At 44.9% G+C, this 13006-nt stretch overlaps 1 protein-coding gene across 4 annotated transcripts; it reads left to right on the forward strand.

Annotated features, from left to right (window-relative positions):
- Positions 1–62: 62 nt before the first annotated feature.
- On the forward strand, positions 63–12521 carry CYB5D2 (cytochrome b5 domain containing 2). 4 transcript variants are annotated; one of them, XM_039886418.1, is made up of 5 exons: positions 63–691; positions 4152–4292; positions 4974–5160; positions 6740–6778; positions 7254–12521. In XM_039886418.1, the coding sequence occupies exons 1-5, from the start codon at positions 442–444 to the stop codon at positions 7351–7353; spliced, it is 717 nt and encodes a 238-aa protein (XP_039742352.1). In that variant the 5' UTR covers positions 63–441; the 3' UTR covers positions 7354–12521. The 4 variants fall into 4 exon arrangements, with proteins under 4 accessions (XP_039742352.1, XP_039742350.1, XP_039742353.1 ...); XM_039886416.1 differs by having other exon boundaries at positions 66–691; positions 7306–12521; XM_039886419.1 differs by lacking the exon at positions 6740–6778 and having other exon boundaries at positions 68–691; positions 11426–12521.
- The last annotated feature ends 485 nt before the right edge of the window (positions 12522–13006 follow it).

Raw genomic sequence — 13006 nt, forward strand, 5'->3', positions numbered from 1 at the left:
GCTGTCGCTAAGGCGCCGTCAAGCAGACTTTACTAGCTGTCGTGAGAGGACAAGCGAGGACAGCTTCAGCAAAGGGTGGAGGGAACCCGCAGTCCTGATAGGGCACTGCTGTCATATTGTCTGCGCCATCCCGCAGCCCCCTTTGCCACCATCTTTGTTGGGGGTGGACAACCTGCAAGCTAAAGAGGCCTTTCGCTGTTCGTTTCCTCGATATCCCTCCACATTCACTATATGTGCTGAAAGAGCACGAGAAACAGTCGGAGCCCGGAAGTGAGCTTTCGCTGGACTTTTTCCATTCAGTCCTCCATTGTCCCCTCAGTGACAGGTGGACAAGGGAGAGAGAGCGTAGCGCCGGTGACGTCGCGGTCCGCATCTCCGCCATCTTAGTTGCGGGCGGAGAGGCGGCAACTTCAGAAGAGCGAAGAGTGTGCGGCTGTCCAAATGCTGCTGCTCCCCGGCCGTGGGCTCTTGCTAGGCCTGGCCGCAGTGGCGGTGGCTGTGATGGCAGCACGGCTGATGAGCTGGTGGAGTCTCAGCGCTGGCTTTCGCCTTTTCGTACCTGGGGAGCTTGCCCGCTACCGCGGCGGCCCTGGAGACCCGGGCCTCTACTTGGCATTGCTGGGCCGCATCTATGATGTGTCCTCCGGCCGGCGGCATTACGAGCCTGGGGCTCACTATAGCGGCTTCGCAGGTATTAGCGAGGCGGCTCACTCCCTTACCTGCTCCAACGAGGGCCGGTAGCGGGCTGCACGTTGTTCGTTCGTTCGTTCATCCATTCATCTGCTTTTTTCCTCCCCATGTTCATTAGCCTAGCGTAGAGGCCGGGCTCACCTGCACCACTCTGCTCTGACTTGGGCGGGACGACGGCAAGCAGTTACCAGCCTTTACCCTCCCTATCGTTCCCCATCCTTCTTCCTGACTTAGGTTCGAGAAACACATTTCCTGCCTCTTGTTAGTTACCCATTACCTACCCGCAGAAACTCTCAATGGATACCTGCTTTGTGCCACACTGCGTGGCTCTCAGGGCACGGGGATGAATGAGACCCCATCTCTGTTCTCAGAGTTTCCCTACTGATTTCAATACTGAGTTTCCTCCTCTCCCGAAATTTTCCCTAAAAAATAGTACATTTGGTTTGAGTAGTTCTTGCTTCTAGTACAAACAAGTACAGATGTACTTGTCTCCCTTTCTTTAAAAAGATTATGAGGTTAGAATGCAGGGAAGGTGTCTGGTCACCTTTACTTCAATACTTAGAACAAAACCGTCCATATGTTAGGCCTTAACATTTGTCAAATGAAGTTTATTCTGCTGACCCTATTTTATTCTGCTGTCCAGCTAGAGAAGAGACTTATCAAAAGCTACACAGTGAGTTACAAGTAGAACTGGGACTGGAATCAAGGGTTTTATTTACCTGCCAGGTGAGGGCACTTTTTAGGAAACTTATCATGCCATGGGTATAGCTATATGCACAAGTGTGAGCATAAAACCCTCCATTTCTGGGGTGATTTCTCTTTTGCAGTACGCTCCACTGTCTGAGTTTCTTTATGCCTACTATTCATTCAACATCCATTTATTGACCACTGCTATGTAGCCTGCCTTGTGCCAGATGCTGGGAAATCAAAGATTATGACCATGTGCCCCACCACTCAGTCTAGTAGGGAAGATTTATTGATTCATTCGTCTACTCAATATTTTAATCATTTTATTAAGATATAATTCACATAATTAAAAATCCACCCTTTTAATGTGTATAATTCAGTGGTTTTAAAAGTAGTCAGAAAATTGTGCAAATATCACCACTATCTAATTCCAGAACATTTTTTATCACCCCCACAAAAAGAAACCCCATATCCATTAACAATTACTCCCCATACTCTCCTACCTCACTCCAGCCCCTGACAACTAGTATCTACTTTCTGTCTCTAACAATTTGCTTGTTCTGAGAGAATCACACATGTGGTCTTTTGTGACAGGCTTCTTTCACTTAGCATAATGTTTTCAAGGTTCATCCATGGTGTATCAGCATGTATCACTACTCCATTCCTTTTTATTACCAAATAATTTTCCATTGTGTAGGTTTACCACATTTTTTATTCATCATTTGTTAGAATTTGAGTTGTTTCCACTTTTGTCTATTATGAATAATGCTTCTATGAACATGTTGTCAGTTCTCGGGTATTTACCTAGAAGTGGAATTGCTGGGTCATATGGTAACCTTATGTTTAACTTTTTGAAAAACTGCCAAATTGTTTTCTAAAGTGGCTGCACAATTGTACAGTTTCACCATCAATGTATTAGAGTTCCAATTTCTCTACATCCTCATTAAACTTGTTGTTGTCTCTTTTTTGTCTGATTATAGCCATTTTAGTGGGTTTGAAACGGTATCTCATTGTGGTTTTGATTTTCATTTCTCTAATAACTGACAATGTTGATATTTTTTTCATGTGCTTGTTGATCATTTGTATATTTTCCTTGGAGAAATGTCTATTCAAATCCTTTATCCATTTTTTAATTGGGTTATTTATCATTTTATTGTTGAGTTGTGAGAGTTCTTTATATATTCTGGATACCAGAGCTATATCATATATATATATGATTTGCAAATATTTTCTCCCATTCTGTAGATCGTCTTTTCATTTTTTTGATATTATCCTTTAGAGCACACATTTTTAAATTCGATAAAATCTCATTTATTTTTCCTTTGACTGCTTGTGATTTTGGCGTCTTATCTAATAAACTATTGCCTAATCCAAGGTCACAAAGACATCTATGTTTCCTTCTAAGAGTTTTATAGTTTTAGTTAATACATTGAGGTCGTTGATCTATTTTGTGTTAATTTTTTATATAGTGTGAGGAAAGGATCTAATTTAATTCTTTTGCATTTGGCTATTCAGTTGTCCAAGCACCATTTGTAGAAAAGACTGTTCTTTCCCTTTTTGAATTATCCTGGAACCCTTACTGAAAATCAATTGACTATATTGATTTCATTCAGTAATATTTACTGAGAATTTACTAAAGGTACTATCAGATGCTGAGTAACCAAAACTAAAGGAATGTGGTGTTTCCCTGATAAAAAATTTGTGAAAATACAAAAATATTAGTTATCACATAAACAATTAATGAATTATTTATGTGACGAGTGTTAAAAAGGAAGACATACTGGTGTTACCAGAGGCCCTAACCTAGGAGGAGGAGGGAGAGGAAGAGAGCACAATGGCAAGGCAAGGTCGGCGGCAGCTGGTGCAGGGACCAGGATGGCATGTTAAGGAATCTGAACATTATCATAGAGCAAAAGGAAGCCACCGAGAATTTTCAAGCAAGAGAATGACATGATCAATTTGTGTTTAAAACATCAGTTGTATGGAAAACAGATTAGCAGGAAAAGATTGAATGTAGGGAGAACTACTAGGGGTTTATTATAGTAGTTCAGATGAGAAATGATGATAGCCTGGGCTTGCTTAGTGGTAGATGGAGAAAGGTGGACTGATACAAGAACTATTTAGGAAAAAATTATAGGACTTGGGGACTGATTGGATGTAAAGGATGAAGGAGATGTCAAGGACTGCATTTCTGGATTGAACAACTGATTGATATTTACTGAGTTAGGGAGTATTAGAATAGATGCAGGTTTCCTGAGGTTGATGCTGATGACCATTAGTTCAGTGTGGACATTTTGAACTTATGTCTGTAAGACATGTGAGTGATTTTGAGTAGAGAATTGGATATACAGCCTGGAGCGCAAGAGAAATCTGAGCTAAAGATACAAATTTGGCAATCTTTGCCATAGAGATGGTATTTGAAACCATGGGAGTAGATGAGATTGTCAGGTGGGGAGTGTGGAGGGAGCAGAGGTGAAGGACAAGAATTGATCCATGAGGCTGGTAGACAATGAGCTGTAGAGTAGAAGGAAAACCAGGAGTGTAGTGTCATGAAAGCCAAGGGATGTAGTCAGCTGGGTTAAATGTTGCTGAAAGTAATTAAATGCCAAAATGTATGTCCAAGATCCAGGAGTGTCTATGAGAAAGGAGTGGGGATCAGCTTTGCTTGGGGGTGAAGAGTGGAGGTTTTTGGATGTTTCTTAGAAAATAGATTCTTGAGTTGATACGGTGTCAGTAATTTATAAGTTAATCTACTGAAAACATCTGTCCTGCAGGCCGAGACGCATCCAGAGCGTTTGTGACTGGGGACTATTCTGAAGCAGGCCTTGTGGATGATGTATCTGACTTGTCATTTTCTGAGATGCTGACACTTCAGAATTGGCTGTCATTCTATGAGAAGAATTATGAATTTGTTGGTAGGTATTTCACAGATCATTTCCAAAGATTTCATTTATTTTCCTTGCAATTTTTTCAAGGGACTAGATAGAATTCTTTGGGGATTATACTCAAAACTCTTGTGGTTAGTGTGCAGTGAGTCCCAGAAGAAAATGGCTGGGGCACCTGTTTCCCTCACTCTTAATCTTGGGAAATGATTGCCCAGCTACTTGCTTTGGCTTCTGTGGCCCCAAAGCCAGTGATTGTGTGTGCCACCCTTGAACAACGAGCTCTAGGAGGGCAGCCTCCCTGTCTCACTGTGTTCCAGGCATCCAGCTTTAGCTCACAGTCGGGAAGGCTTGAAGCCTAAGTGTGTGTGCAGTTTTATTTTGTCCTCTAAGAAGACAAACATTAGCCTGTGTCTATCCTGAATGAATTGTCTCCCAGGTGGAAATTATGCTAATCAAACATTTGTTAAAGCCAGTTGTGGGATACTGCATTTGTTACTTACTGGTGAGACATGGGGGAATTCACCTGTTAAATAGGAAGACACCTAACAATGTCCTACAGAAATGTTAGACACTAAGCACAAGATTGCTTCGCAACCACTATAAACTGGAATGGTTGGAGGGCTTTTTTCACATCTACCGCTTGAAAAACTAAGCATCTGTTCATGCCTCCCTCTCACTGTTACTCTGACATCAGCTTTCCTGTCACCACAGGAAGGTTGATAGGAAGGTTCTACGGAGAAGATGGGCTACCTACGCCAGAACTGACCCAGGTAGAAGCCATGATCACCAAAGGCTTGGAGGAAAATAAACAGGAACTGAAAGAGAAGCAGAAATTTCCACCATGCAACGCTGAATGGAGCTCAACCAGGGGCAGCAGGTTCTGGTGTTCCCAAAAGAGGTAAGCAGGCTTCTTTTCTGCTCCTTTCTGCCTCTCTCCCAAATCTAACTTCTAGGTCATTCTGTCTGTGTTGTTCAATGAAACTATAAGTTAATTGTTAACCCGGGGGAACTTTTTCAAAAGAACATGTGCCCTGGGATAGTGATTCTCAATTTCTGCTACATGTTAGAATCTCCTGGGCAATTTAAAAAATTCCCAATAGTGGGACCTCACTCCAGACAACTGGATTTAGGGTTTAGACCTGGGCATCCTTCCCGCCCCCTACTCTTTTTTTAAGTCCTCAAAGACCCTGCTAAAGAACCCCTGGCCTGGGAACAAGAAGGCACAAGTACTATTTCTTGCTTGCTTTGGCCTGTTCATCCATCCAAGGGCTTCCATTTCCTATTTGTCAGTGCAAATCATTTCTGTCTATAGGAGACAGGAATGAAGAGGTGGGCATGGCCACCTGCAGTGATACCCTGAAGTGCTGTCTTAAAAACACTGCAAATTCTGAGTAATTCCAAGAAGTACAAGCTAGATGGAAACGTCTTTTCTGTAATAAGAAAGTGAGGTGAGCCAGATTTAGATAAATGCCATGGGGATTATTCCAGGTTGGTTTGGGGAAGCTGGAGAAAAAATTTTTTCCTGCTGTTATAATCAGGCTAGCCCAGATTCAAATGCAGTTCGAGTCTCTCAAATCTCCTTTACTGTGATAAGGAGGAAAAGGCAGGCAGAAACGGGACAACCCCCCTAGCCTCAAAGGCCTCAAAGTAAGAACTCTGTTCTCACTAAGGAGGGGCAGGGAACTCTGTTCTCACTAAGGAGGGGCAGAGAACTCTGTTCTCACTATGGAGGGGCTCTTCTCGCTATTGCTTATGTGAGAAGAGCCACTTCTGTGAGTGCTAAGTGGTGTAGATCCATCCTCTTCCTCAGGGAGAGGCCATACATACCTTTTTGCTCTCCTTGAGACTGATTCCTTGTGTGGATGAGAACAGCCAAAGCCACCAGCTTTCTCTAGGCCCAGCCACTGTATCTGTTAGACATTTCCTCCACCTTAATTCAGGGGCGCAGAGGTGAAGGTAGCAGGAAGGAGAGCCCCTTCTCTCTCGGCCACCAGTTTTGAAGCTATACCTTCTCCAGTGTTATGTCTCCAGAAAGAGGGGGGCTATGAGAACCCGGCCTGCCCACTTTACGGAAAAGAGCTAGGACAAAGGTGAGCCCTTCTGAGTCACAAGTCTGAATGCAGGTGGCCTCAGACAGTACTGGTCCTCCACAGGAGGGACTCGGAGGCCTGTGTGCATTTAAATGCTTGACTTTGCTCATTTGGAGAGCCTACCTCTCTCTCCCTCCCCACAGCCCCATCTCTGTCTTTGTAACCCCTTCTTGCTTTCATTACTGAGTTGCATAGGCTCTGTCTTCCCCATAAAGCTCTTCCAGACTCACACCAAGGAGTCTGGCCCTATCTCTATGCCGCAGCCCAATTTGTTTTTTACTCACATGTATGCATCTCCCTTTAGACTGGGAGAAACAGGTCCTGAAGGCAGGGAGTGGGTGTGGAGTAAGGACCACTGACAACAGAATCTCATTTTCCTTTTGCAAGGCTTGTGAGTCCATGGGAGACTGAACTCAGTACCCTAAGGTGAGTTAGGTCCCTCTGCCCAGGATAGGAGGTTGGTTAGCCTGTGTTGGGCTGGGTGGCACCAAGGACTGGACCCGTGCAAGGGGCAGGAAAGCCAAGGGCCTCCTAAGAAGGCTAACCATCAGGCCTTGCCTCAATTGCCCACCCCGACCCAAGTACCTAAGACACAGCCCAGTGCTAGGATGTAGTGAGGGAGAAGAGAATCAGAGCCAGATACTGCTTTTGAGAAGCTCACAGGCCGTTGGGGGAAAGCCTTTCACAGGTGTTATCACTAGTGCAGAGAGTGCTGCCTCCCGAGAAGGCACAGAGAAGGGCCAGGGGAACATGGAAAGAACAATAGGAAGGTAGGAGAGAGCATGAGATTCAGGAGTGGACACTGCAGACCACCGCCTTAGGAAAGTGCCAAGACAGGAAGTGGAATGGCTTCTACTTTTCACCAGGCCTGGCTCGCTGCTTCCTTCTCTTCCCTTCCCAGAGAGATTCACAAGTTCATGCTTTTAAGAAGTCCTCTTTCCTTCTACCTTCAGTGGAGGTGTGAGCAGAGACTGGATTGGCGTCCCCAGGAAGCTGTATAAGGCAGGAGCCAAGGAGCCCCACTGCGTGTGTGTGAGAACAACTGGCCCCCCTAGTGACCAGACTCTGGACAACCCTACACACAGCAATCGTGGGGACTTGGACCACCCCAACTTGGGAGACTACACAGGCTGCCCACCCCTGGCCAGCACATGCTCCTTCCCACTCTAAGCTGGTACCCTATATGTTGATAACCCACAGAGAATCCTGCCTAGAACCCTAACAGGCCCTTCACTCATGTGTCCTAAGATGGTTCCTGACATCAAGCAAGAGAGCCTAGAAGGACTCTGGCTTCTGCAGAGGTGACCCATGCTCCCTCACCATGGGTTCAGCATTCTGATGACTGAGGCCAGAGCTTGGCAACTCGCCCAGTATTGGCCAGCCTGTTTTTGCCACTATTCCCCTCGATCTACGTGCCGTCCTCTTTCAGAGCCCTCAGATATTAATGGGCACAAACATGACCAACTCAAAACTAATTGGACAGACAAGCAAAGGGCTCTGAACTCTAATAGCTTCCTTCCTGCAGACTCCCAGCTGCCCAGATCAGCTGCCAGCCTGGACCCTACCTATAACCCCCAACCCAGTTGGGGGCACTGGCAAAAAGGGACTACATCATTTCCTTACAACTCAAACAAGCAGGCACATCTAGAAAAGACAAAAATATTAACAGCATCAATATAACTCTGTTTCAAGCTCCTCCATGGCTAAACTTGTGACCCCTGATTTTTATAACCTTTAAGACCTCTACCCTAAGATGAACTTGAATTTACAACCAAAAGCCACACTGAGTTGATTTGAGCTGGGCCAATACAATGAGAGGTGACAATAAAATAGGAAAGAGTTAATTTTGGAAATTAGAAAAGCTTTTGCTTATATGGGTGTGGCAAATCCAGATGCCTCTGAACAAGGCAGCAATTTAAGAGTATTGTTTCTATTTTAAACACTTAAAATTAAGTGTGGTGTTTTCAAAGGGAGAAGTCAGCATTTTGAGCAAAAGGTGGTTTCACATCTCTAACAAGGTTACTGGTTAGCACAACATCCAAGTTTGGACACACCTGCAACAGCCTAAACTTAATGGTGGCTCGGCTTGCAGCTTTTCCAGTGGGTTGTGTGTCCCAGGTCATCTGTAATCTACACTTGACAAATTTCATACCTATTACCTCTTGGATTCTTAAGTAGATGAGGGCAAGGAGTGTTCCTACTTTACAGATAAGGAAATGAAGCCGAACTCTTACAGATTCACGGCATCTCCTCATCTGAGCCTTCACTTCAACTCCTTTCCCAATCCCCTCAACTCTTATTCTAAACATTCCCTATCCTTCTTCCTTTCTCTCTCTTTTATCATTAATCTCACTAAATAGCTTTCCAGATTCACTGACTAGAAAATGGAGGCTCTTTCCCCTTCAGCAGTCATGGTCCACTGCTCTTGTGGCCCCAGCTGTTTACACCTGGACTCTGCTCCTGACTCCTTTTGCCACCCCAGGATCGTCCTCACCTACTCTTCCTGAACCTTTAACTTCTCCCTGCTCCTGGCTCCTCCTCCGAAGTATACATTAAACAGGTCACTTCCCTCACATTATAAAACACTCTCCCCTCAATACCACATTCTTTTGTAGCACCATATCTATTTCCTGTCACAGATAAGTTTTTTGAAGAAGCCACATGTACTATCTTTACTCCTCAGCCCACATTCACCTTACTTCTGCTCTTCTCTGCTGAACAGGATAAATTCTGTATTGGCAAATCCCATGGCCACATTCCTTGAAAGCCTCCTCTCCTCCATAAACCCCTTCCCACTAGCTCTTCTCACTCCTACTTCAGCTGCCACTTAAACTGCCAAATATGTATCTAGTCCAGGCGGCTTTCCTGAGCATTTCTGTAGGTACCTCATTCTGGCATTCGATCTTCATCTTCTCCGTCTTATTCTTCTAGGTCTCCCTAGTGATGGTTCCCATCACCATCTGTATACACCCAGTCATACTATATGAAGAATCCTGATGATCATCCACAACTCCTTCCTCTCCTGTTCCCCTCCTCCCAACCCATCTCCAAGTCCTGGCAACTCCACCTCCTCAGTTCTCTCCATTCCCTCTTACCTATTCCCAGCACTCCTCCTCTGGTTTAGGCTATCATCTCTCACCTGGTTTACTGCAGGAGTCTAACCGCACTCCCTCCCTCCAGTCCACCCTCCACACCACTACGAGTCATCCTTCTCGATGATGGGCATTTCCTCTCCAGTGGTTCCCCATATCTCTAAGGATCAAGTGCTAACTCTTCAGCAGCATGGCACATAACGCCCTTCTATAGTTTGTCTCCTCTCAGCCTCTGTATCCCTCCACCTCCCACATACACCATTCCCTCCAGCCTCCACCTCACTGCATTATGCCTGCCATGCCTTCGCCCAGGCTGTCTCTTCTGCCTGGAATGATACCTCTTCTTTCGCTCAATTTGTACACCTCTTCTTAATCAGCATCTCTTGGGAGCCTTCATTAACCACTGGCCCACCAGTTGGATTTTCCCCTAGGTTCTCGTAACACAGATTCCTTGTGTTCACTCCTCAAATAACAAATATCAGTGTTCTGTAACCATGGGTTTCTAATGGCCTCTTGCACTGGACTTCAGACTTTGAGAACAGGGACCAATGGTTACTCAGTTTTGTACCCCTAAATCTATAATACCTAGCACATGAGAAATGTGCAGTTAGCTTTTATTTTGGTGGTGAGGCAGCCAAGGCCTGAAGAACTTAATAAGGGCACCAGAGCAATGGGGCTGAACCTAGAACTCAAGGTTCTGGTCCTGATTCAGTGCAATTTTCACTTCTCCATATTTTGGTATGTCTCTGCCCTCTCTGGAGCAGGAGCAAAGAGGAGAGCTGAGATTAGGACCTTGCTCTGAGTTCCACACAGCCCTTGGGCTCAGTGCCTGAGGTATCCCTGGTAACTGGAAACAGCTCCCAACTCTAGGCTAACCGGGAACTAGTCACTACCACTGTTCTGGTCCTCCTTATTCAACAAATATTTACCAAGTACCTATGTGCCATGGGGTTGGGGATGGGAGCAAAGCAAGGCTCTTGACCTCAAGGAGCTTACAGTATGATGGAGTGAACCCCTGGTTAGAGCAACCAGAAGCCACTCTTGGGATAGCAATGCAGCAACAGTGTGGGGGCCAGTCCAGAGATGTTCAGACATTTCCAAGAACAAACTGAAGGAGCAGCAAAATAAGGCAACTTGAGTCCTCCCAGCCAAATGTGGACTTGGGAGGCACCTAGAAGGTGCCTAACCTCTACCGGATGAAGACCCCTAGCTCACACTGCAAAACACACTGGGGTCAGCCTCAGCAGGCTGCTCACTTCCTTGCTGAGAATTCATTTTCTCTTTGACACCAAACACTTACTTTACAGAAAAGAGCCTCCTCACAAAGGGGCAGTGGGTGACTCTTAAGGGATGCAGCAAGAATAGGTTGTCATTTTAATGGTCCCAAGGGCTCAGCCATAGAAAGTGAGTGGTTACTGGAGAAATGCCTCTTGTTTCTCTCTCCAGTAGAGGTGGCCTTAGGCAAAACCATGTGGGAGGCAGGCAGTCCCTCTCTGTTGAAAGCCACAGAAAGTTCAGCTTTGGCAATTAAGACTTGCTGGCAGAGGGAAATGGAGAAGAAAACATGTGTTGAGCAACTACTGGGCAGGGAGCTTTATCTGTTCTCATTTAACTTCTATGCCAGTCTTGAGAGGTCCTCATTTTATAGTCCAGAAAAGGGGCATAAATATCCCACTGCCCCCCACTTTCTTCTAATGATGGTTACAGCAGCCATCATTTGACAAAGCTGAGTATTTTTTACCCAAGTCTGTTCCCTTTGCCACACCAGTGAGCAGTGTTAAAGCAAAGGCTGGGCAGCTGCCCTCCAACATGCTGAAGGAAATTGTAACCTCTGCCTTTGAATTCTGAGATTCCAGTTTTCCAATAGACACAGAACTAAGAGTGAAGAGCCCAGGAATTTTTGGTCAGAGCTCAGCCACTGCCTGACTGTACAACAAAGGGAACTGTATCAAACCTTCACCTCTATCCCTTGCTTGCTTAGCTCCAGGACAAGCTGTGACCCGATAGAAAGACCCCTATGGACAGGCTGGGGCTGTGTCTATTCAGAAGTCTGCAGTGCTGCTCAGAAGAGGATGACCCTGGGCTGAACCCCCCAACCTCAAGGTCACCACCTACCACAGCCCCCAGATTCCTGCAAGTAGGCATCAGACATTGCTCTTATCAGCCTTCACTGGAGGGGACTCTCGATGTGCATGGCAGAATCTGTATACTTACATGAGAGGAAGGACATATTACTGATCACCTTCCTAAGGGCACCCCTGTGAGCTAAGAAAGACCGTGGTCATTTCCATTTTATAGATCCAGGAACTAAAGCACAGAAATTATGAAACCTGCCCAGTAATTTTGGCTAATCAATGATAAAGCAGAAAACCCAGTGCTCTTCCCTGGCTGGGCAAATATATGTGAAAGTCGATGCGTGCCTGGTTCCTGTTTATACTCACATATTATGACATATCACCAGAAAATGGTATATCACCACGGCAGGTCTGAACTACGGGGTAAACAAAATGGAAGACAGGTGAAGAAAGAGAATACATTAGTTCAAGAAAGTGAGGGCCAGGTGAGCTACGAGATTTGTATAGGGCTTTATGGGTCACTAGATTTTAATGTGCAACTCCCTAAACCTTCCTTAGTATTCTTTGAAACCTAACAGGACCAGTCAGTCCTCCCTTCAGATTGCAACCAGCAGAAACCTCATCATGGGTGGAATCTCTTGAGTTTCTCCTAAATAATGGAGTCAGGGAATTTCCAGGGTCCTTTGGAGAGCCTCAGCGGGGTCAGGTGACTGAGACTGTGCAGCTGTGGTCATACACATTGCCATGGGCTGAAGTCTGGGCCAAGAGCATAGTAAATCCAGGCAGGTGGTCATTATGCCTAAAATAGCTACTTTTTGGCTACTGTCAACAATGTGTTTCTGAAAAGTGCTCGAAATTCAAACTTTCCTAGAGGGTAGCTGTTAAAGAAATTTACTCACGTCAGGAGTTAAAAAAATCTGTTTGTTTGTTTTTAATGCTTATTGGTATTTCTGCATTAAAAATAACTACAAATGTCTTATTAAAGTTTCCAGTTTAAATGCACAATTTTACCTTATTTTATTAAAAGGAATTGTTACAGAAAATGCAAATATCAATATTTGAAAAATACATTCCATTACACGGACTCCAAAGAAACAATGCTAAGTGCCATGGTCCTATATGATGCCATCATCCAACACTGAGCACCACCCCAAATGGCCTGAAAGCCAAGGTGATCAACCCGAATGTGTGCCTGCAGTTTCTACCCAGCTACTGCCCTTTCCCTTGGTATCACACAGGTATGTCATGGTAACAGCCAGCTCTATACATCTGCCAAAAAAGAACAAGTCATTAAATTGGGCAGTCTGCCAATCTGAGACTTCCTAGCTATAGAAAACCAGTGTTGTCAGTTGTAACAGGTTAATATATCACTTATGACACACACAAAAAGGAACCATATAGGCAATGATCTTCCAAATAAAGTCTTTAAGGCATCTATGATACTTCTGGGAATTTAATGTGTTTAGTTTATATCTTGTCAAACAATC

Source organism: Pteropus medius, unplaced genomic scaffold (assembly GCF_902729225.1).
Source record: "Pteropus medius unplaced genomic scaffold, Ma_sr-lr_union100, whole genome shotgun sequence".
Lineage (NCBI taxonomy): Eukaryota > Metazoa > Chordata > Mammalia > Chiroptera > Pteropodidae > Pteropus > Pteropus medius.